At 34.6% G+C, this 24,752-nt stretch overlaps 1 protein-coding gene across 3 annotated transcripts in view; it reads left to right on the top strand.

Annotated features, from left to right (window-relative positions):
* The window catches only part of SMARCAD1 (SWI/SNF-related, matrix-associated actin-dependent regulator of chromatin, subfamily a, containing DEAD/H box 1), a 91,174-nt gene that overhangs the window by 63,463 nt on the left and 2,959 nt on the right, over positions 1 to 24,752 (top strand). For all 3 annotated transcript variants that reach the window (XM_054591731.1, XM_054591732.1, XM_054591730.1), the window contains exons 11-23: positions 1,441 to 1,531; positions 4,028 to 4,127; positions 4,816 to 4,875; positions 4,982 to 5,057; positions 10,217 to 10,352; positions 10,853 to 10,990; positions 12,212 to 12,307; positions 12,403 to 12,520; positions 12,743 to 12,864; positions 14,671 to 14,859; positions 15,907 to 16,025; positions 16,904 to 17,086; positions 18,027 to 18,136. In XM_054591731.1, the coding sequence (XP_054447706.1) occupies positions 1,441 to 1,531; positions 4,028 to 4,127; positions 4,816 to 4,875; positions 4,982 to 5,057; positions 10,217 to 10,352; positions 10,853 to 10,990; positions 12,212 to 12,307; positions 12,403 to 12,520; positions 12,743 to 12,864; positions 14,671 to 14,859; positions 15,907 to 16,025; positions 16,904 to 17,086; positions 18,027 to 18,136 (1,538 nt within the window). The remainder of the gene's footprint in view (positions 1 to 1,440; positions 1,532 to 4,027; positions 4,128 to 4,815; positions 4,876 to 4,981; positions 5,058 to 10,216; positions 10,353 to 10,852; positions 10,991 to 12,211; positions 12,308 to 12,402; positions 12,521 to 12,742; positions 12,865 to 14,670; positions 14,860 to 15,906; positions 16,026 to 16,903; positions 17,087 to 18,026; positions 18,137 to 24,752) is intronic.

Here is a 24,752-nt window from a genome sequence, read left to right as displayed (position 1 = left end):
TGATGCATATAAAGCCCATCATATAGTGTCTGAAATACTGTAAACATTCCAGTACTAGCATGTATCCTCATCGCTACTATAGTAAAAAGAATTAATTTAGATCTGGAAGTTAAACTATCTATGATGATGTGTTATACTTATCATTACTTTTGTAGTGGCATGGAAATTTGTTCAAGAAAGCAATGAACTTTAAAATGAACTGTAAAGACTTTAGCAATACTGCTGATTTTTTCCCTACCTATACTTTTAATTTTTTTAAATGAGAAACGTTTTATGTATTGCTTACCCCATTGTTGAAACATAGATTCTGATTTAAGAAAGCTATCATTCTATTCTACATCTTTACCCCTTTTCTAATTAAGGTGTTTTGATTTCAGAGTCTTACCCCATATCTATTTATTATGCCATACTTATGTCCAGACCCCTTCCCTATCAGCAAGTAGGATGGTAAAGCATGGAAATTAAGGGCACAGGATAAAAAGCTGGAGAATGAGAGGCATGGCCTTGTCCTAGGTTGTCAAGGTATATGGGGTTGTGTGCTGTCCTAACGAGAGGAGAATCAGCTCCTGAGTGAGATAGATTTCTTGAGTTAAAACCTTAGCCATACACTTTGTAGCTCTGCAACCTCAGGTTTTTTCATCTGTTTAAGCTATTTATAGGATGTTAAAGATTAAATGAGGTAGTGTTTAAAAATTATGTATCTTTGTGAATTTGTATGTAATAGATGTTCAGTAAGTGTTTGTTACTAGTTTTTAACCACTTGTACTTTTAGGGAAAAAAAATTTTTTTTCATTCATTATAACCCTCCCATGTTACCTTCCAAACAAGTTATTCTCAGGGATTAATTTGCTTACTTGTTTCCAAATTAAGTAAGATTTTTGACACTTGCCTGCTATTTTCTCCTCTCTGATGTTCGTTGATGTCTGTCAAATTTACATTTATACATAGTTCAAACATAAATACACACATACATATACCACTGACATGAGAAGTACTTGGCATTCATTCAGAAAGTGTTTATTAATCCACCTGAGAAAGTAGCAAATTGTACTTGTGTTTTTCTCCTCATACTTTTATAATGTGCTAAAATTCAAATCAGTACAATACAGTTTTCTAGTATAAATATTAGCTTAGAAATATGTTATCATAGTTAATATTGCAATTGTTTAGTTAATTTGGAGACATTACATTATGACTGAATATAGGAATATTTAAATTCTTACTGCCAGTTGAAATAAGTCAGCAAATGCAGAATAAAATTTGACAAAATAAAAAAAATGTATTATATTTTGGGCTCATTTTCTTAAGTAAGTATAAATAGTTCATAACAATAAATTAGACCTAGTATTCTGTTTTTTTGTGTGCATTGTAAACCTAAGTCTATTGTGGGAGAACTAATAGAAATAAATCTATAACATATGGTAACTCTTTCTTTATCAGTTTATCACTCAAGCCCTATCAGAAGGTTGGTTTGAATTGGTTGGCATTGGTACATAAACATGGACTCAATGGCATTTTGGCAGATGAAATGGTAAGTAATAACTCTATTTCTAGGATTTATCATTAAATGACATCCTTACTGTCATTTAAAAAATGAAATTTTCCCTTGACTCTGTAGTTTACTTTCCTCACCTCACCATCTATATATATCCCTTTCACCCTCCCAGTTTTCTGCTGTTTCTCTTCTAGACTGATCATTGCCCCCACCCCTAGCGAATATGGGTTTGTTGTCTTATTATCAAATTAATAAATACATGTTTTATATATTTATGTGTATGTAAAATACTAAATGAGATTGTACTGTATGCACTTTTCCATAGCTGTCTTAAAGTTCATCACAGATACCTATTCTTAATTAGTAAATAAATGTATACATTTGCCAGTAACTTCATCCACAACATTCCAGCTATTTTACTTTTACTAGATGTCTCAGAGATTATATTCTTTCCCAGATCACTTTTGCTTGAATTAGACTTGGGAAGTTTATTACAGCCATTAGTCCAGGTATGGTCACATAGAAACTTGATATTTAACCTTATTGTCTTTCCAGCTATACTTTTTTTAAAGTGTTTATTTAAAATGAGTCATGTCTCCCCTGGCTGGTGTGGCTCAGTGGATTGGGCACTGGTCTGTGGTTACCAGTTCGATTCCCAGTCAGGGCACATGCCTGGGTTGTGGGCCAAGGTCCCCAGGTGGGGGTGTGTAAGAGGCAACCATTGATTTCTCTTGCCCCCCCTTTTTTCCCTCCTTTCCCCTCTAATAATTAAGAAGTAAAATCTTTAAAACATGTTCTGTGGAGAAAATGTTTATTGAATGCATAGGTATTACATTGTGTGTTAGATTTTCAAAATAAAAATTAACGGACAGTGATATTCTGTAATAAACTTCTAGTACTCTGAGTGCTTTGACTGTTTCCACACATACATCATAAAGATGCTATTTATCTGATAGAAAAGTGAATAATATGTGCAGGACTTTGAAATAGGTATAGCAATTAGATACAGAATATAGAACATTACAGTTGTATAAAAACTGGACTTAGGAATTCATTCTGGGTTTTAAGTCCCAGTTTTGCCTTTCATGGCCTTTCTGTTCCTTACCAAATAACCTAATCTCTCGGAGCCATTATTAATAAAACATAATTTTTATACCATAAGATTATATTTGGTATCAAACGAGGTATATTATGTGAACTTGTTTTTGTAACCTGTGAAGGACAATGTTTATGATGTTAGTGTCTTAGTCTGTTGGAGCTACCATGACAGTATCAAAGACTGGGTGGCTTTAAAAGCAAAAATTTATTTCTCATAGTTCTGGAGGCTGGAAGTCTAAGATCAAGGTGTTGGCAGGTTTGGTTTCTCCAAAGGCCACTCTCTTTGGTTTGTTGATAGCCAGTGTTTTGGTGTGTCCTCACATGGCCTTTTATCTGTGTTGTATACACACTTATTGTCTCTTTTCTTTAAAGATGGGGATTGGGTCCCTACCTTTGTGACGTTATTTAACCATAGTAACTACCTTAAAGGCTCTATCTCAAAATACAGCCAGTTACGCAGAGGATTGGGGTTTCAACACATGAATTTGGCGGTGGGGGATTCAGTTCTTAACAAATGATAATGTTTATCTCCTCTGAGGAGCTAAACCTTCTCAATACCCTTAAAAAGTACACACACACTTTCTCATCTTTTTTTAAAAAAACTTTATTGACATACAATTTCCTTGCAATAAAATCACAAATGTTCAGCTTAGTGAATTTTTACATATACATATCACCCCATGGGATCACCTCCCAGATCAACATTTTTGTCACCCCAGAAAGTCCCTGATTATCACTACCATTTGGATGCCTATCGCCATATTAACTGTTTCTGATTTTGAACTTTATATAAATAGAACTATGCAGTATATAATGTTTATTTCTGGTATTTTTGATGCACCACAAACTTCTGAAATTCATTCAAGTTTTTACATGTATCAGCAATTTTTTTTATTAGCATAAAGTATTCCATAGTATAAATATGCTACAACTTGTTTATCCATTCCCATGTTGATGGACATGTAGGTTACTTCCAGCATTTGACTATTACAATAAAACTAGAATGAACATTCTTACCCACGTCTTTTTTATGGAAATACGCTCTTACATCTTCCAAATATATTCTTAGGCATAGAATATATGTATAACTGCAATTAATCATTGGAACATCGTCCTCATTCTGTCCAGTATGTATTAAATAATTGCTTTATATAAATAGTTAACAAAATCGTATGCTTTATATGCAATGCAAAGGTCTTCCATATTGATGTATGTCACATATTAACTAGCATTTATGATACATTTCCCTCATTAAACTAAATTATAATTACATTTGGAGATCTGTTTCTTTTATCTGTCATTGAGAACTAAGAATCGGAATCAAACAAAAGCAGAAATATTTTTTTTCTTTTGTGTTTTCCAGTATTTACATGGGATTTTTTTGTTTGTTTATTTTTACAGTTCATATATTGTCTTTTGAACTTTTAATTTCAGGGCCTAGGAAAAACTATTCAAGCCATTGCATTCCTGGCATACCTCTATCAGGAGGGTAATAAAGGTCCTCATTTGATTGTTGTTCCAGCATCAACTATAGGTTTGTAGTGCTGTGGACAGCCACACTTGACTGTATACTGTTTTATGTAGGGAGAAGAAAAGCCCTGTGTGTATGTGTGACTTCTTAGTTTGTGGAGGTGAATGTTAACTTCTGTGGTTTCCTTAGTCTTTTCCTCCTTCATGTATGTATGTGTGTTTAATTGTAATACAGACTTAAAGAAAATAACTCAAATATAAGTCAGTTATAGATCAAGGATCATTTGATTAAGTTTATTTTGTTTTCATAATACTTATAAATTTTTTAATGAATAAGAGAAACTTAAGTGCATTTAAATGTATAATTAAACATTTATTGAGTCAGAAAATATAAAGTTCATCCCCACTCTAATTACTGTTACATTCTTTCTCATTTATAAGATGTAGAATAGATTAAGAGATTGTATTTATGAACATAACCAAAAATAGCATCTCTTTAAATTGGAAATCAGTAATCACCTATAAATATAATGTTTGGCACTCTGCCCTTTATTTGATGCCACCTGAAAACCTCAAAGTAATTGTAATCCTCAGGAGTAAAAATGGGAAGGCTCTGATTTTTTAAAAATCACCTTGTATTATTTTATAAAAGAATAGTTTCTGGGCAAAACTTGTGAAACTGTAGTGTTCATTTTACTGCACACACATATCCCGTTGTAGCAGATGCAAATAATATCTCTTTTGTTTCATAGATAACTGGTTAAGGGAAGTTAATTTATGGTGCCCTACTTTAAAGGTGCTCTGTTACTATGGTAAGAATATGTCATTTGCTTTTAACTTTAAAATTTATTTAAAACTTGAACATACAGCAAAGTGTAGTAAGTATTCTCAATATGTGTATATTGTTTTAAATTCTAGGTTCTCAAGAAGAACGTAAACAGATAAGATATAACATTCATAGTAAATATGAAGAGTACAATGTAATAGTGACCACGTAAGTATTGAGGAAAACATTTTTGGTAAGAAATTTTGTGCAGCTCCCAAATTTAAAAAAAAATGGTAATATGGAGGAAAGTTATGCTAACAGCTATGCAACTAAAATAATCAAATGACTTAGGGAGTCTCACGCATTTCTCAGTTTGGTGTGTAACACCAAGAAAGCACTTTTTTCCTAGTACATCAGGTGACTGACAGTGGTTATAAAAAGATTTTGTCCATTTGATTGAAAGTATAGTTTTATAATAATACTCTCTAAGTTAAAGTAATATTTAAACTCATACAATTGAATAACAAAAAATAAACAAAGAACATGAAGAGACATTTCTCCAGAGAAGACATACAGATGGCAAACAGACATGAAAAGATTCTCAACATGACTAATCATCAGGAAAATGAAAATTAAAGCCACAGTGAGATACCACCCACACCAGTCAGAATGGCTATTTCCAAAAAGTCAACAATCACCTATGTTGGCAAGGATTTGGAGAAAAGGGAACACTTGTGCACTGTTGGTGAGGCTGCAAATTGGTGCAGCCACTATGGAAAACAGTATGGAGAATCCTCCAAAAACTAAAAATAGATCTTCTCTGCAACCCAGCAATCCCACTTCTGGGTATTATTCAAAGAAAACAAAAACACTTACTTGAAAAGATACATGCACTCTTGTGTTTATTGCATCATTATTAACAATAGTCAAGATACAGAAGCAACTTAGGTGTGATGAATGGATAAAGATGTGTATATATGTAAAATGGAATATTGCACAGCAGCAAAAAAAAAATGAAATCTTGACATTTGCGACAACATGGATGGACTTAGAGGATATAATGCTAAGTGAAATAAATTAGAGAAAAACAAATGCCATATGGTTTCACATATGTGTGGAATCAAAAAAAAAAGCAAAAAACAGACTAATAGAAACAGACTAAAGGGATGGTTGCAAGAGGGAAGGGGTGTGGGCAGATGGGTAAAAAAGGTGAGGGGGAATGTAGTCAATAGTGTTTATATGATAAGTTTATATGTGATAAGTCTCTCTATATATATGTTTATAATATATAAGTTTATATGATAAGTTTATATGTGATAAGTCTATACCCTAAGAATCCCAAAACGCCAATTCAAAAGAACCTATGCATCCCAATGTTCATAGCAGCACAATTTACAATAGCCAAATACTGGAAGCAGCCTAAATGCCCATCAGTAGATGACTGGATCAAAAAATTATGGTACATTTACACAATGGAATAATACACAGCAGAAAGAAAAAAAAAGAACTACTACCCTATGCGAAGCATGGATGGAACTAGAGAGCATTATGCTAAGTGAAATGAGCCAGGGGGCGAAAGACAAATGCCATGTGATCTCACCTATAAGCGGAACCTAACCAACAATGCAAAGATGCAAGGAAAATATGACCAGCAACACTGAAAAAAAAAAAAAGAAACCAACAGAGACAAGAGGGAAGGAGGGAGGGGTGGGTGGGGGGAAAGGAAGGGAAGGGGCAAGTCAAGGAACATATAGCAGGGACTCATGGACAAAGCCGGAGTGGGGAAGGATTGAGGGGGGGAGGGAAAGTAGTGGGGGAAGGCAGAGACAAATGTATTTGAAAAATATAAATTAATTTAAAAATATTTTAAAATTAAAATGATTGACAAACAAAGGTGAAGGGGAATATAGTCAATAGTGTGATAAGTTTATATGGTGACAAATGATTACCAGAATTAGTAGGTGTCATATTGTAAGGTATAGAAGAATCAAGTCATTGTGCACCTAAAACTAATACAGTATTCTATGTCAACTATACTTAAGTCTTAAAAGTACAAAGAAGTATTTCTTTTAAATATAATAAAGTTACATTTATATTTCACCAAGATGACTTATAATATTTGTAGCTTGTTAAAAAGTATTAATAAATACAATGAAATCTTACTGAAAAATTTGAGTTAGAATAGAAATAAGGGTGGGAAATAGAAGTTAGTCGGTCATTACTTAGGAGCTATTTGGCATAAATAGCAGAGAACTTAATGGTCTCACTTATTATACAGGTTTTTTCAAGCATATTAACTGTAGGGTTTTTTTAAGTATATTTTATTAATTATGCTGTTAGAGTTGTCCCAATTTTTTTTCTCTTTGCCCCCCTTCACCCAGTACCTTCCTTCCCTCCAGCAATCCCTCCCCCCTTAGTTCATGTCTGTGGGTCTTGCATGTAAGTTCTTTGGCTTCTCCCGTTCCTATACTATTCTTCACATCCCCCCTGTCAATTTTGTTCCTACCAATTATGCTTCTTGATCACTACACCATTTCCCCTTTCTCCCCCTTCCTCTCCCAGCTGATAAACCTCCAAATGGTCTCCGTACCTATGATTCTGTTTCTGGTTTGATTAGTTTGTTTTTGTTTTTATTTTTTAGATTCAGTTGCTGATAGTTGTGAGTGTTTTGTCATTTTCATGTTCATAGTTTTAATATTCTTTTTCTTAAATATGTCCCTTTAACATTTTCCATAATAATGGCTTGGTGATGATGAATTCCTTTAGTTCTACCTTGTCTGGGAAGCACTTTATCTGCCCTTCCATTCTAAATGTAGAGTAATCTGGATAGAGTAACCTTGGTTGTAGGTCTTTGCTTTTCATCACTTGGAATACGTCTTACCAGCCCCTTCTTGCCTAGAGTTTCTTCTGAGAAATTAGCTGACAGTCTTATGGGAACTCCTTTGTAGGTAACTCTGCTTTTCTCTTGCTGCTTGAAAGAGTCTTTCTTTATCTTTAACCCTTGCCATTTTAATTATGATGTGTCTTGGTGTGGTCCTCGTTGGGTCCAAATGATTGGGACTCCCTGTGTTTCCTGGACTTGCATGTGTATTTCCTCTTGCAAATTAAGGAAGTTTCCTTTCATTAGTGTTTCAAATAAATTTCCCGTATTTTGCTCTTTGTCTTCTCCTTCTGGCACCCCTGTGATGCAAATGTTGGACTTCTTGACGTTGTGCCAGAGGCTGCTTATACTATCCTCATTTTTTTTTAAATTTTTATTCCTGTTCTGGTTGGTTGTTTTTTGCTTCCTTATGTTGTGAATCATTGATTTGCTTCTTGGCTTTATCTACTGTACTCTTGTTTCCCTGTAAATTGATATTTCAGTTAATGCATCCTTCATTTCTGACTGGATCTTTTTTATGCTGCTGAAGTCCTCACTAACTTCCTTGAGCACCCTAATAACCAGTGTTTTGCACTCTGCATCTGATAGATTGCTTACCTCCATTTCGTTTAGCTCTTTTTCTGGAATTTTGATCTGTTATTTTATTTGGGCCATGTTTCTTTGTCTCCTCATTTTGGCAGCCTCCCTGTGTTTATTTCTGTGTATTAGAAAGAGATGCTTTGATTCCATGTCTTGGTAGTGTGGCCTAATGTAGTAGGTGTCCTGTAGGGTCCAGGGACACAGCCTCCCCTATCACCCAAGCTGGGCACTTGAGGCACCCCTTTTGTGTGTGCCGATTACGCCCTCCTCTCGTAGTTGAGCCTAGTTGCTTTTGGCAGATCAATGAGAGGGTTTATCCAGGCCAGTCAGCTGCAAGGATTATATGTGACCACTGACCACTAATCTCTAACCTTCATGGAGGATCACCTGTGCAGGTAGGGTGGCAATGTTCCAAAGTGGTCTGTAGCTGTCCGCTGGGTGCACTGGCCCTAGGGTTTCCCAGATGGTGCAGGCCAAGGTCAGCCCCCATTTATGTTTTGCCTAGGGCCACCCTTCCTGAGCTACAAAGCAATCTGAGAAAGCTGCTATTTGTGTTGGGCTTGGAGATTCCCAGACAAAGCCAAGTTGTGAATACAGGCAGGCTGCTGCTAGTGCTGGGCCTGGATTCCACTGAGGCCAGATGTTGCTTATTAGATAGGATTTCGGAATTTGTGCAGCATGAGCCAAGGCCAGTTCATATGGAAAAGCAGCTTGGGTGAGCCTGTAGGTTGGGTGGGGTGGAGTCCAAGGCAGGTCAGTGTTACCCAGGTTGTTAGAGTCTCAAATATGGCACCGGCTTACCAGCTCCCAGGCTCTGAGGGAGGAGGGCTCAGAAAAGGGACAATGGCCTCAGCTAGCCCTGATGCCAAACACTTAATCCTCTCCCAGTATGTCATTAGTGCCCTTCAAGCTGCCACCCTGACACTGGAACTCAGAGAGAGTGAGTCCAAGTAGGTGAGTCCCTGTGTGGGTTTTTTAAGACGAACTGCTTGGGCTCCAGAAGTTTCTTCCACCAGTCAATTAAATGCCTGCCAGTTTTTGCAGCCAGAAGTTGTGGGGACTTATCTTCCTAGCACTGCAACCCTGGGCTGGGAGTCCTGGTGTGTGACTGGGACTCATCACTTCTGAGATAATCCTCCCGAATTGTTACCCACCACACGTGGGTGAGAGGCCAGCCTGTGTCTGCTTTCTTCCTACCAGTCTCAGTGGATGTGTTTAAGTCCGTAGTTGTCAGACTTCCATTCCACTTGATTTCTGACAGTTCTGAGTGCTGGTTGTTCTATGTTTTAGTTGTAATTTTGATGTAGTTGTGCCAAGAGGCAAGCCGATGTCTGCCTCCACTGCCATTTTGATCAGAAGCGCAACCGTAGGTTTTGATTATTTCTTTCTACTGACTTCTGTAGGAGGCCATGATTAGAATAATTCATTCAAAATTCTTTTTTTTCTTAATAAAATGGACTCAGTTTTTTTTATGTAGCCTTGTACTGCTAGCTGCTATTAAATGTTATTTCTTGGATCTACTCTACTAGTTTAATACAATAGTATTATGTTCTTAACAGAAATGCCTTAGCCTAATGTTCTTTCATTGGTACTTATTAAAATATAATAGCTCATGAAGTGAAGTATATAACAAGTGCAGATTACATATAAATAACCAAAATTTTCCTAAGTGTGTAGAAGATGTCTGGTTATAGTGTAACTTTTACATTTCATTTTAGCTCTGTATGGCAGCTTTCTTAACTTGATGACATGTACATCAGTAATTATTGGATAAGGTACATTAGAATTTGAGCACCAACTAGTGCTCTTTTAGATACTGGCTATTAGAAGTGTATAAATAAAGTAAGTTTACAAAGCATTAGATCTTACTGGGGTCCAGGCTCTTAAAAGTATAACCCTAGAGATTCCTTTTTTCTTTTGGTGACAGGTATAATTGCGCAATCAGCAGTTCTGATGACCGTAGTCTCTTTCGACGACTAAAACTTAATTACGCAATTTTTGATGAGGGACATATGCTGAAGAATATGGGCTCCATTCGCTATCAGCACCTTATGACTATTAATGTAAGAGTATTTTGTAAATTTTTCCAATGATGACAACATTTCATATTATGTACTTTAATATATATAGTATCTTATGTCAGGGGTCAGCAAACTTTTTCTGTAAATAGCCAGATAAATATTTAATGCTTTGTGAGCCACTTAGCCTCTGTCCCTTGTTCTTTGCTTTTTTTCCTTACAACCCTTTAAAGTCATAAAAAACATTCATAGCTCATTGAGTCTCAATCATGATAAGCTCTGAATATTAAATATAAAATCTACCACCTCATAAAAGTGCCCTTGGAGATGCAAGTTACCTACTTATAAAACTATAATCATTAGTTTTACACATTCTGTCTTAAAGTACAGTAGATGGTAATTTTTCTGAATTACTAATCTTTCATTATAGAATGTTACGTTATTAATAATGGTTTTAATATTTTTCTCCCCCACTGAGGAGGGTGGACAAAGAAGAATGTGGCTCTAAAAAAAAATACTAATCTCAATTTTACCTTCATTCACAGGCAAATAACCGTTTGCTACTCACAGGCACACCTGTGCAGAATAATCTGTTAGAACTCATGTCACTGTTGAATTTTGTTATGCCACACATGTTTAGTAGTAGCACAAGTGAAATACGAAGAATGTTTTCTTCTAAAACAGTAAGCATAAATTTATATTTTCTCCAAAATATGTTAACTTTGTGTTTTACCTGGGTCATTTTCCTCTTTTGTTTTTTTCCTTGTTTTCATGGTGCAAATGCACTATGAAATTTAAGTAGTTCATATTCTTATCCTTGGATAGTTGGAAAGTCAGCCAAAATACAATGGGAAATGAATTGGTAACTTCTGAAATCAGTGTCTAAAAGTTTTGGTTTTTAATATCCTAGTTTTTTGAAGAATTACAATTTTAAGTTAGTGGAGAGCACAGACATATTTGGGGAAAGTTGGAGATCATTGCTTTTTATTTATTTAAATCAGTCAGGAAAATTAGCGTTTTTTTATAAGTAAACTGTAGGACTGGGCAAAGACTGAAAATTCCTATTCTGGGACATAGATTTTGAAATAAAAGTTCATAAATACAAAAGTAGCAGTTTCTAAAAGTTACAGTAAAAAATGCTTTTTGATGAAAATTATGTTAATTTTCTCTTGATTGCTTAGGGAAAATGCATTATAGTCTTCAAGAACTCCTGAATTCTTCAGTATACCAGTGCACATATAAATTCTTGACTCTCCTGTTCACCCATATTTTGCAAGACTTTTCTGTGGTATTCTTCTACTGCAGTTAACTGCCTTTGTAACTCTCACTAATGTATTTTTTCCAACTTAATGGCCTAGCAGTTCATAGGATATGGAGGATTCCTATATTTTTTACAATAAATTTCTACTTTTTTAATTCTCCAAAATTAACAAGTTTTGACCAGCAACTATTCTCATTTTAGACCACATGATTCATATCGTCCGTGCTAGCTTTCTTTTAGGGGCATTTTCCACAAATAAATACAAGTTTTTTACCCATCTCTCAAAAAGACGCCCCTCACCTCTCCTCCCCTCACCTTCTTTCTCTCTCTCTCTCTCTCTCACGCACACACATTTTCATGAAGTTTTCTAGGTAATCAGTAATGACATCAGTTTAATGACTTCTTAAAACTAACTTGGTACAGTTCGATTTTATTACCTCAGCAGAATACACAATTACATGTCATTAAACCTCAAAACACACAGAGCTTTAAAAAGTAGATTATAGCCTAGAATTCAAATGGGAAGTTACACCTAGAATAGAGTGTCTGTGGAAAACAGCTCAAATTTTCATGTTGTGTAATACTGTAATTAGGATCATTTAAGCGAATAATTTCTAAAAGGATGTATTCTTACTTTACTTAGAAATCAGCAGATGAGCAAAGTATATATGAAAAGGAGAGAATAGCACACGCAAAGCAAATTATAAAACCATTTATTCTCAGAAGAGTAAAAGATGAGGTAACTCTTGTCTGCATCCTTTTATTATGATTGTTTTTAAATATCTGTTTTTTTCTTTATTTGATTGATTTACTTAAACTGTTCTCCTTTCTCAGGTTCTCAAGCAGCTACCTCCTAAGAAAGATCAAATTGAGTTGTGTGCAATGTCAGAGAAGCAGGAGCAACTCTATTTGGGTCTTTTCAACAGATTGAAAAAATCTATCAATAACTTGGGTATAATCAGATTTTCACAGTTTTACGTGAAAAATATTCCTGTACTGGGGCAGCATTTTGTTTAGTCATATTATAGTAGTCTTTACTCATTTAAAAAAAAATTAGTTGGAATTTGAAGAAATAATTTTAAATTTTTTTGTTTTCATTGAAATATATTTCAACAAATAGCTATCAGCTTGTTTTTTGTATTTTTTTTTTTAAATGTGTCTCTTTGGATCACAGAAAAAAACACAGAAATGTGCAATGTCATGATGCAATTGAGAAAAATGGCCAATCATCCATTATTACATCGCCAATATTACACAGCTGAAAAACTCAAGGAAATGTCCCAGCTTATGCTAAAGGTAAAGATTGCCTCTTATGCTACCATTAAGCTTTATTAATTCTGTTAAATGTGAGGTCAAATTGTTAGGCTAAAAGTCAGACCATTGAACATAATGAGCATATTAACTCTTTAAATCACATTTAAGAAAAACCAATGTTTTAAGACAAAATTCAAGATAATTTGGGGGCCATAAGAGCCAAGAAAGACTGGCATTCTACCTCAGGAGTCAGCCAACTGTTGCCTTAGGGACAAATATGGCCCTGTCTACTTTTATAAATAAAGTTTTATTCTAATACATCCATGCTCTTTTGTTTCGGTTTGTCTGTGACTACTTTCTCAATACAAGGGCAAGTTGAGTGTTTGTCAAACAGATCATTTAGCCTACAGAGTCTAAAATGATTTACTATCTGGCCCTTTAAGATAAAGTTTGCCTACTTTTAATGTAGACTTAATACCTACTTTATTTATTTCTACCAAAAGATTACTCAGATTTTATGGGCTGGTTAGTGAGTCATTCTTCTCCATTTATTTTTTTCATTTTATTTCTTCCTGATTTTTGTCTGTAGTTTTAGCCATTACTCTTTATTTTAGCCTCATTCTCCTTTAGCACCTACCCTTGTCGAAAGCAACCATTTGCTTTTTAATTTATTTTTATATTATCTTAAACTTAACTGTGAAAAACTTCAAACATGTCAGAGAAGAATTCTATAATAAAATCCTCTGCCCATAAAACCTTCACACAATTTCTACAGTTTTTATCTGTAATAACCCTACTTTTTGTTTCTTTTTATTTATTTAAGTATAATTGGTATACAATGTTATATTAGTTATATTAATTTCAGGGGCACAGTATAGTGACTTAACATTTTTATACCTCACAGTGTGGTCACTAATTCTAGTAATCATCTGTCACAACTAACTTATCACATCGTTATTGACTATATTCCCCTTCATCTTTTTCACCTGTTTCCCCTCCCCTTGGACAGCAATCCCTTTGGTCTGTTTTTATAGATCTGTTTGTTTTGTTTGTTCATTTGTTTTGCTTACATTCCACATATGGTATTTGTCTTTCTGATTTGTTACACTTAGCTTAATACTCTCTAGGTCCATTGATGTTGTTGCAAAGGGCAAGATTTCATTCTTTTTTATTGCTATGTAATATTCCATTGTACATACAGGGAAGGGCAAAAGTAGGTTTACAGTAGGCTTACAAAAAGCAGGAAACAGATTGGTCTTGTTTTATTATTATTTATTTGTATTATAATTGTAAACCTATTTTTGCCCACCCCTGTATATAGCACATCTACTTTATCCATTCTTCTATGGACGGACACTGAGGTTGCTTCCTTATCTTAGCTATTGTACATACTGCTGCAATGAACATAGGAGTGCATATATCTTTTCAAATTAGTGTTTTTTTCTTTGGGTAGGTGCCAGCAGTGGAATTACCGAGTCATATTGCAGATCTGTTTTTAGTTTTTTGGTATATCTCTATATTGTTTTCCATAGTGGGTGTACCAATATGCAGTCCCACCAAGAGTGCACAAGGGTAATACTACTCGTGTTTCATCTAGACCTCTTCCCAAAATTATTTTGAAGTAAATTCAAGACTTAATTTTTCTGTAAATATTTCACTATGTTAATTCTAAAAGAGTAAGGACTTTTATCCCTTTATTGTACATAAAAATTAATATTAATTTTCTTCCCCCTCAAATGTTCTATGATTTACATATTTTATCAGATGTGAACAATTTTTATTAGATTATTTTGATCATATAAATGAACTTAATTTTGAAGTAAGTATATTGTTTTGTTTTGCTTTAAGGAACCTACACATTGTGAAGCTAACCCAGACCTGATCTTTGAAGATATGGAAGTTATGACAGACTTTGAATTACATGTACTTTGTAAACAGTATCGACACATTAATAACTTCCAGTTGGACATGGACTTGATTTTAGATTCTGGAAAATTCCGAGTTTTGGGACGCATTTTGTCTGAACTAAAAGAGAAGGTATTAAAGAAAAAGGCTATTCGTTTTGTATTTCCCCAGTTAAACTTCTTTAAAACAATTCTGGCATGATTTGACTTCTAAGTTGAAGTTTCAGCCTTTGTCTGTTCTACATTCTTCAAGAAACTAGTGTTTTGAGCATTTGGAGGATGTACAGTCCCTCCCTTATCTGCACTTTTGCTTTCCATGATTTTAATCTCAACAGCCAAACGTGATCCACAGATATTACAGTAAATGGAAAATTCCAGAAATAAACAATTCATAAGTTTTAAACTGCACACTGTTCTGAATTGTGTGATGAAATCTTGTGTTCTGCCCTGGACATAAGTCATCCCTTTGACCAGCATACTTACATTGTGTCGTCTTGCCTATTAATCACTTAGTAGCCCTCTCAGTTATCAGATCAGTTGTCGGTTATCAGATCGACTGTATTGCCATGCTTGTGTTCAAGTAACCCTTATTTTATTTATTAATAGCCCCAAAATGCAAGAGTAGTGATGCTGGTAATATGGATATGCCAAAGACAGCTGTAAAGTGCTTCTTTAAGTGAAAAAGTATGTATATGTACCAAAAAAACAGGATATATTGGGTTTGGTACTATCCATGGTTTCAGGCCTCTACTGGGATCTTGGAATGTATTCTCAGATACGGGAATTCCACTGTATATGGGCATATATTTTTGCACCTCTGGGAAAAAAATAGAAGTTAGTGGAACATGTCTGTCATGTTTTAATAAATAATCTTGTCATTTCATAAATGACAATCTGTATGATTGCTTTAAAATTCATATCATAAACTATGATTTATATGTAAAATAGCTTAAATTTGTAAGATCACAATCCAAATAGTACTTTGTATCTATTCCCATTAACTGTCCTTAAAAATCAAAACTAAAAATTTTAGTTAAGTTTGGAAATTTATTTACGAACAATCTAAAATAAAAATTTTACCTTGGGTAGAAGTACTTAATTTTTATTAAAGAAGCAATTAGTTATTAGATACTTAAAACTTTTCTTCCCATATATCTAATACATGCATATATTTTCACAGGGTGATAGAGTTGTATTATTTAGCCAGTTTACCATGATGCTGGATATTTTAGAGGTTCTCTTAAAACATCATCAGCACAGATACCTCAGATTAGATGGAAAGACTCAAATTTCTGAAAGGTTGGTATACTTTAGTTTCAAAAAAAATATCTCTATCCACCTTACCCTCAAGTAAGAGTAAATGTTTGAATTTTAAATGTCCAGAGCATTTGATAGAATTGTATTGCTTTGAGTCTCACGTGTGACTACGTCAAATTACTACCTTAAGATGAGGAATTTTTCTTGTAAATTTTTTGGTCTGAATTGCATACAGTATATTTTCAAACAGTTTTATAATTATGTATTATCAGTGTTTTTCTCTTTAAAAATCACTCAAAGTATAAAGACCCTTATCTTTAAACCAAGTTTTAAAATTTTGGCCTGTTGTATTTTAAGGGTAATTAAGTTCTGTTATTTTTTAATTTCCAAAGGTTATAAAAGTTGTCTTAAAAAAGGAATGCTTTTTCTAGTGTGTGTTCTAGTGTGTTTATACTGTATTATATCTTTTGGTTTATTTTTTATCAGCCAGAGTGAATTTTTTCCTCCTGCATTAGAATGAGGGTGGAAGTCATGCTAACAGATACACCAGTAGAACTTGATCTTGCGATTCAGTACCAAGAAAGATCGTCTTATCAGTAGCCGATGACAGACTTCTGAGAAGGTTAAAGATTGAAAAGCCATATCCAGAATTTAGATAAGCCAGAAGCCATTAAGCAAAGGACAGAATAGTCCTTCAGGAATGAATTAAATGTGAATAAGAATTAGTAGAGATAAATGGTATTGAAAAACAAGTTGGTGAATTGGGAAGGTCTTCCAATAAAAATAGCTGCAGATAAAGTAGCTGTAATACAAAGATCGTGTATTTACATCTTCAAGTTTATTTTTCATTTGATATAACTGTTTTCAGTTTTAATTATATAGCTTTTAGTGAGATTTAACCTAATATATTTATCCTACAGGATTCATTTAATTGATGAGTTTAACACCGATATGGATATCTTTGTGTTTCTGCTGTCAACAAAAGCTGGTGGTTTAGGAATAAACCTGACTTCAGCAAATGTTGTTATACTTCATGATATTGACTGTAACCCTTACAATGATAAACAAGCAGAAGATAGATGCCATAGAGTAGGCCAGACTAAGTAAGTATTTTCAGTTGAAATTTATTTTAATCAAATGCAATGTTAATGTGTATAGAATATTAGAAAATAGTCTGTCAGATGTCCTGCTTTAGCTTTTATATTTTCGTCAAAGCATAGTTACTGATGTATTTCATACCAGCAGTGTTGAATATGAACTTGACTATGTAACCTGTTCATTTTCTAGTAAGTAAAAGAAAATAACCTCCCACCCCAACTCAAATAGTTCTGCAGCTAATGAAAAGGTAGTATTCTAAACGATCTAGTGCCTGTGAAACAGATTAATAATTAAAAAGACCATTAAAGAACCGGATAGACTCAGTAATATGCATACTTTTGCTACATTATTATGTTTCAGGAAATAGGTTGAGTTGTAAGGTATTTTTGGTGAAGGTTAATTTTGACATGGTCAAAGGACCATGTAGAGGTGAAAGTTATCTGCAGTTCCAACTCTACATGTAAACAACGTATAATGTTTTCTTTGTAAACTATTTTACTGTATTTCCAAAAGACATTGATATATTCATTTATGAATCAAATATTTATCAGTACCTATTATGGGACCAAAGTCTCAAATGTAATATTTGTACTTTACTACACTTCTTTCCTTTTTGTATTGAATTATTTCTTCGAACCTGATCATCAAAGCATCTTTTTTTTAAAATGGTATACTTATCTGAACCCAGAATGGTTGTAAACCCAGTGATTTTTAAAGTACAGATATCTTTCTCTCTTCTCTTGGATCAATAGGAAAGGATGTATAAAAGTGACACACTTAGAAAATGTCAATCTCAAATACTTTGAATATAGGAATTTAAATTTACGGATATATTTGTTATACTTTCAAAATATTTTTATAGAATTCTAAGATGATTCACATAGTTCACATGTATTCAAATAATTTTATATTTAATAACAGGTGGATATATCTTTTTTTTTTTAGAGAAGTACTCGTTATAAAATTAATAAGCCAAGGGACAATCGAAGAATCCATGCTAAAAATTAACCAACAGAAATTGAAACTAGAGCAAGATATGACCACTGTAGATGAAGGTAAGTTGTATAAGGAGAAACTTCAATTAACAGTACCAAGGGGATAACGAAGTTGGCCTCGAGTTCTTAACTGGCGTGTAATTGATGGATGACATAGAAGTATACTTATTTCTAAAGTACCACAAGTAACTAAGATCATTTTGCCCAAATTGATGTAAATAAACACTATGATTTTGGAAAATTCTGTTTATGCCATTCCTTATCTCTTACACCAAAATATTCCGGCAATAAATTAAAATTGGATCCATAATTTTATCCTCAGTTTTATGATTTAGTTATTATTTAGGTAATATTAATGGATCAAAATTTTTAAATTGATGACATAATATTAACTTATTTACATTAATTTCATTTGACTGGTAAATATTGTACTAAGTGCACCTAAATGCATTTTTTTTCAAAAATTTAATAATTTCAGGTTAAAGTAGTTGGCTCCTGAAAAAACCCTCAAATAAGAGAACCCTCTCAGTCTACCTTCTTGAAAAGAATAATTTTTAAAGTTTTATAACTTAAATTTTTTTAAATACATACCACACACATGAAAAGATATAGATTTACATAGTTCAAAATTCAAAATATATAAAAGGCTCCCACTCTATCACTCTGCTTCCCCATAAAGGTGACCCACTAGCTTTTTTTTTTTTTTACTGCATTACCCGTTTTTTTTTTAATCTGATAGCAGTAAGTATATGTGTTCTTTCTCCTTTTTACAGAGGCTGTCATATAGTCTTCTGCCATTTGCTTTTCTCATTTAATATTATGTTTAATTGAAAATAAGCAATATGCCCTGGCTGGTGTGACTCAGTGGATTGAGTGCCAGCCTGTAAACCAAAGGGTCACTAGTTCGATTCCCAGTCAGGGCACATGCCTAGGTTGCAGGGCAGGTCTTCAGTGGAGGGCGCACGATAGGCAACCACACTTTGATGTTTCCCTCTCTTTTCCCCTCCCGTCCCCTCTCTCTAAAAATAAATAAAATATTTTTAAAAAAAAATTAAGCAATTTTATCCTAATTCTAATAAATAAGGATATTCCTAATATTAATAATAGTTCATTTCAATTCAGCAAACCTCTGATATTTACTGTGGTTCAATATTATTTTAGGCACTGCATACTATTAAGAGATCAATGTATTTTAATCTATCTTCGGAGTCAGAAAGATGTGTGATGAAATTAGTACATATCCTTCCTGTAAAGCATTTATTTTAGTGTGCTATGCCAGGTTGAGGAAGCAGGCACTAGAGAAACTTTAACTGAGTAAGAAACAACAAAGTTAGACCTTTAAGGCCGAGAGTAAGATGATCATAACTTGAACAATTAATAGTAATTACTAGGCTTTGTGAGGAGGTGGCAACTTGCCAATTTCAAATCATCCAGCAAAAGTAAGGGTGAACACATCAGGCAGATTCCACTGAGCAGTGATTTTTCGTAATTATTTCATTAGTCCATCTTTCCATATTTTGTAAGCAATTAAATACCTAAGTTAAATTCTCTTAGTAATGCTAGCAAGCAACCCAGATATATAGATTTTATCCTAACAATATGTCTTTAAATAGAACCATCTAGTTAATTGCAGGGCCTCAGCTCTTTGTCAGACTCCCAATTGTCTTTATAAAACCAGAGGTCACTTCTCATGGACTGGTTTATTTCCTCAGAATGATATTGTCTGGTCTCTTGTGACCTGAGGATGGTGGGAGAGGTAGTATAAGCCCACTGACTGTGTTCTCAGAGCTGAGGGAAAGAAGAAGGAGGGAAGGTTGTGGTCCTATTCAAATAATTATCCTATTCCTGTATAGCTTCACTGTCCTCTACTGTCCCTATATCCAGTATTCCTTTGATCCAGATTTTCTAAGAAGTAAACTTTCTTTTGAACGCCTAGGGTAAATGGCTGGCTCTGTTGGACAGGCTATAGATCTCCTACCTCTTCAGTGTTTTTTGCTCCATATGCTCTTTGCCTTTCAGAAGCACCCATTTCCTCCATGTTCTGAGCTTTGGAAGGATGGGGAGGGTGGGTTCTGGGCATCAAGTACAGTAGTTTTGCATTTTCATCTGCTGACCCTAAAGTTTTGCTTTGTCAGTTCTGCTAAAGTCAGTTTCATTCTTCCATCTGCTTTCTCTCTTCACTATTGTCTTTTTCTCCTGTTCTCTCTCTTGTTTAATGCCCCCACTTGTTTTCTCATGGCATTTTAATGGTATTTCAGGTGAGAACAGAGGTGATACGTGTGTTCAGTCATTTCTGATCATAATTCATATAAAGTATTTGTATTTTTATAAACTTGTTTAGTCTTAACATTTAACCTGTTATTTTCATGTCAGGTATGTCTGTTAAAATAGTAATTCATTTAAGTAAAATAATAGAAAAGAAGTAGAAACATTAAAAAAAAAAATAGCAACTTACCTCAGCTGTGCTCCAAGGCCATTAGTTTCATTTTTTTAAAGACCATTTATTTACTTTTAGAAAGAGGGGAAGGGAAGGAGAAAGAGGGAGAGAAACATCAATGGGCAAGAGAAACATGGATCTGTTGTCTCACTCGTCCCCGACTGGGCACCTGGCCCCAACCCAGGCTTGTACCCGGAGTAGGAATCGAACCAGCAACCTCGATTAGCAAGCTGGTGCTCAATCCACTGAGCAATGCCAGCCAGGGCTCAGGCCATTAGTTTTAAAATATTTAGTTATGATGAATTTTCCCCCATTACCACTCTTCCTTTCTGTGGGAAATGTCGCTCCTTTATCTTACTACAGCTATTTATATATCTGTTTTTCCCAATAAGTGTTTTATTGGGTAGATCAAGGATCCAGTAATATCTTTTATTTAATCTCTTAACCTGCATATGATGATTTTGTCTTCAGCTTTGCTCCTGGTTTCATTTAAGAAATTTACATTGACCTGATGAGATTACATGTATGTGCTTCTCTCACAGTCAGGTAGTTTTCCTCTATAAACCAAAGGTGTATTTGTAATTGAGCCTGTATGTGCTTTATGTTATATATATGTCCTCTTTCCCATGAAACTATGAAAGATTAAAGACCATGTTGCTCTCAGATACACATCTCAGATTTTTGTGTTTTTAGAGCTTGCCTTAGTGGTTCTTACGCAGTCCCTGGACCAGTGACATCCTCATCACCTGGGGGATTGCTAATTTGAAATGTGAATTTCCAAGCCCAACCCCAACTCCAACTCTAGTCAGTCAGAAACTGGGTAGATAAGACTCAGTCTGGTTGGTGTGTCTGATACATGCTAAAGTCAGAGAACCACTGCTTTAGAGTAAGGATTGTGTTTTTTGGATGTGTGGGGTTTTTTCCTTTAATCTCCCTTAATATGATTATGTTAATAAATTATCTAACTTTGTAAATCATATGAAATTTTCATGCAAAATGTTGAAAGCATGGCATGAATAAAAGCACAGTGATTTCACGGTTGTAACATTTTGCAACATTTGCTTCCTCAACCTTTTCTTTTAAATCAAACAACTGTGTAATGACCACTTAGTTTAAAAGAAAAATAAAAAAAGAATGTAGCCAGCACTTCCAGAAGCACCTCCTTTGCCCTTCCCTGATCACAGTCCCCCCCGGTTTTTTTTTCCCCCTCAGGTAATTACTACTCTGACTTTTGTAGTAATTACTTCATTGTTTTCCTTTTTATTGCTTTATCACCTGGGAATGCATCCTGAACAATATTGTATTTCTTGCTTTTGAATGTTATAAAAACACTCATATAGTATATATTCTTTTGACTTAGCTCATTAGACCTACCAATATGCTTGTGAAGCTCATGTTGTTTCACGTAGTTGTAGCTTCATGTAGCTGTAGTTTGTTCATTGTTGCTGTGTAATCTATTTTCCATTGCTGTTTGATAGTTCTGTTGCTGTATAGATACCACAGTTCTTTGAACTGTCATAATGTTGACAGACACTTGGTTCCAGCTTTTTGTTCTTACGAGCAATACTGCTAAGTAAGAACATTCTTTTTATGTCTCTGGAAACAGCTGAGCAAGCTTTTCTCTGGGAAAAAATATCAAGTAGTAGAATTGTTAAATCTCAGGTATATCTTCAGCTTCACTAAATAAGCCTAAACTGCTTTCCCAATTGGCACACCAGTTGACATTCTCACTGCCCCATTAGAGAATTCCCATTAGTCTACCAACAACTGTCTGAATTTCTAATTTTTGCCAAGCTATTGCATATAGTTCATTTAAAACCAGTCCACAGAAGCCAGTCACTGTGGTTTTAATGCATTTCCAGGTTAAGAGTTGAACATCTTATATATTTATTGGCCATGTGGATTCCTCCATTTTAAAAGCAACCATTCAGTACTTTTACCCACTTTTCTTTTGAGATGTCTGTCTTTTGCTTTGGTTCCTACATACCATGGACACTACTGTTATATGCATCCATGATACCTCCTCGTACTCTGTGATTTATGTTTTCATTTCTCTAGATGTATTTTGAAGGTCAGGTTGGGTTTTTTGCCCCTTTTTTTCAGTTTTAATGTAGTCAAATCTATCGCCCTTTTTGGTTAGTGCTTTTTATGTTACATATCCCTATCCATTGGTCATGAAGATGGCCTGTGTTATTTCCAAAAAGTACTAGTTTGGTATTATGCCCTCAGGTCTTTGATCCACTTGAAATTGTGTGTGGGATGGGAAGAGTCTTCTTCCTTCAGTACAAATCACTCCTGGTCCCTTGGCTTTGAGAGCCTCCCTGGTTGTGACCCCCAAGGTCCTATTTGGACTATTTGAGGACATGCTCTCCATCCTCCATCAAACAGAAGAGCTCCGTATTTTGCTGATACAGGCGTGTTTTTGCTTACAGCAGTATCTTCTGTAATGTCTTTAAGCGTTACGTGTTTAAAGTTCTCATCATTTCATGTGAAAAACGTCCTTGCGAGCTTCCTTGGCCTGGGACAATTTCGGGGAGTGCATAAATACCTTGAGTGTCACAGTCCGATGTCTTCTTAGAAGTACTACCACAAGGACACCAGTGTCCGCTTCCTCCATGATGACACTCAGCCATTATTTTTTCAATGAACCATTTTAACATCAGTTGTAAACATGACACTTTATTCTTAGTATTTCAGCATGTTCCTCTCAGTTGCCATAATACTATTATTAATACATCTAAGAAAATTAACATGAATTTTTAAATGTTATATTGTCCATATCTGGATTTTTCCCAGTTACTCCCTTAATATACTTTATAGCATTAAAAAAAAAAAAAAAACAAAGACAGGATCCAATCAAAATTCACACATTGCGTTTTATTGTTTTATTTCTTTAGTGTCTTTGAAGCATATCCTCATCTTTTCCTTCTTTCCTTCTCTCCCTGCATTTTTAGTAAATTGAATTATGGAGAGTCTTGTTATATAGATTTGTACTGTTGTCTTACTGTATTTTGGAATTGGTCAGTTATTTATTTGCAGCGTCCGTTAATTTAGGACAAGTGTCAATTTAGATTTTGTGGGCTATTTTTAAATCTGTGGACAAGTTTGAAAGCAGAGAGAGGTGTCAGTGAATTTCCTGAGAGTGTAATGCAGTAGTTTCTGTTTCTGTACATATGATTTTTACTGAAAGGAGAAGAGTAGATAAAAGTACTCTCATAATTTTGGATTTTAACGTGGGAGGGTAGGTGAGAGAGAGGGAGAAAAAAGTGATTAGTTTTGCTACATTTTAGCCATTTCTGATTTATAAAATTATTCATAGTTATAAATGAATAAATACTTATGAATTGCCAGCTATACCATTTTTATTGTGAACTAATTACTTCATCTAAAAACAATCTGAGTGATTAACCAAATTAATCAAGGATGACTAGAGTCTATGCTGCCTTGACACAGATGTTTTCAAATCTTAGAAAATCATGAATAATTTCTGGGCAAGTGTCTAGGTACTGGGGGTCCCATTTGACTGACACATTGGGCAAACATAAGGAAAACATAATTTAGGTGGGCACTTTAATCCTCACTGATATGCTGTGTTCAAAATTTTGTTTTGATGTATCAGTTAAGTCTAAGTCAGTGATTATATGAGGTCTATCTGGAAAAAGTCCAGCCATTCTTAATATAACGAGAACAGTTTCCACGACATTAATGTAGCCTGGCAGCCAAGGAGAGTGAACTGGAATGCGCATGCATAAACTGGATGACTTCACTGTATTAATCTATGGGAGCAGTAGATGCTATTGAAAGAGAAGTGTACTGTGTTGCCGTCGCATTCAGAATGAGCTAGTAGAGCAATGAAATTTTGCATTAAGCTTGAATATTCCTCTGGAAATTATTTGAATAATTTAGAAGGCTTTCAGGGACAATGCAATGAGTGCAGCGCAAATAAGTGTGGCACAACGCTTCAAAGATGGTTGAGAATCATTTGAAAGCAATCCATGATCTAGAAGGCCTGCAGCAAGCAGAGCACATGAGAATGTTGAACATGTACGGGCTGCAGTTAACAAAGATCAGCAACTGACCGTGCGAGAACTAGAAGCTGATCTCGGGATTCCAAAAACTACTGTGTCTGAGATTTTGATGCAGGGTCTTGGTATGAAACATGTCATGGCAAAATTTGTTCCATGGCTGCTTCTGCTACGAGAGCAGAAACATCATGCTGCAGTTGGTAATGACTCGATT

This window comes from Pteronotus mesoamericanus, unplaced genomic scaffold (assembly GCF_021234165.1).
Source record: "Pteronotus mesoamericanus isolate MK-2021 breed Mesoamerican mustached bat unplaced genomic scaffold, CSHL_Meso_final scaffold_232, whole genome shotgun sequence".
Lineage (NCBI taxonomy): Eukaryota > Metazoa > Chordata > Mammalia > Chiroptera > Mormoopidae > Pteronotus > Pteronotus mesoamericanus.
This window is presented reverse-complemented; position numbering and strand designations above follow the sequence as displayed.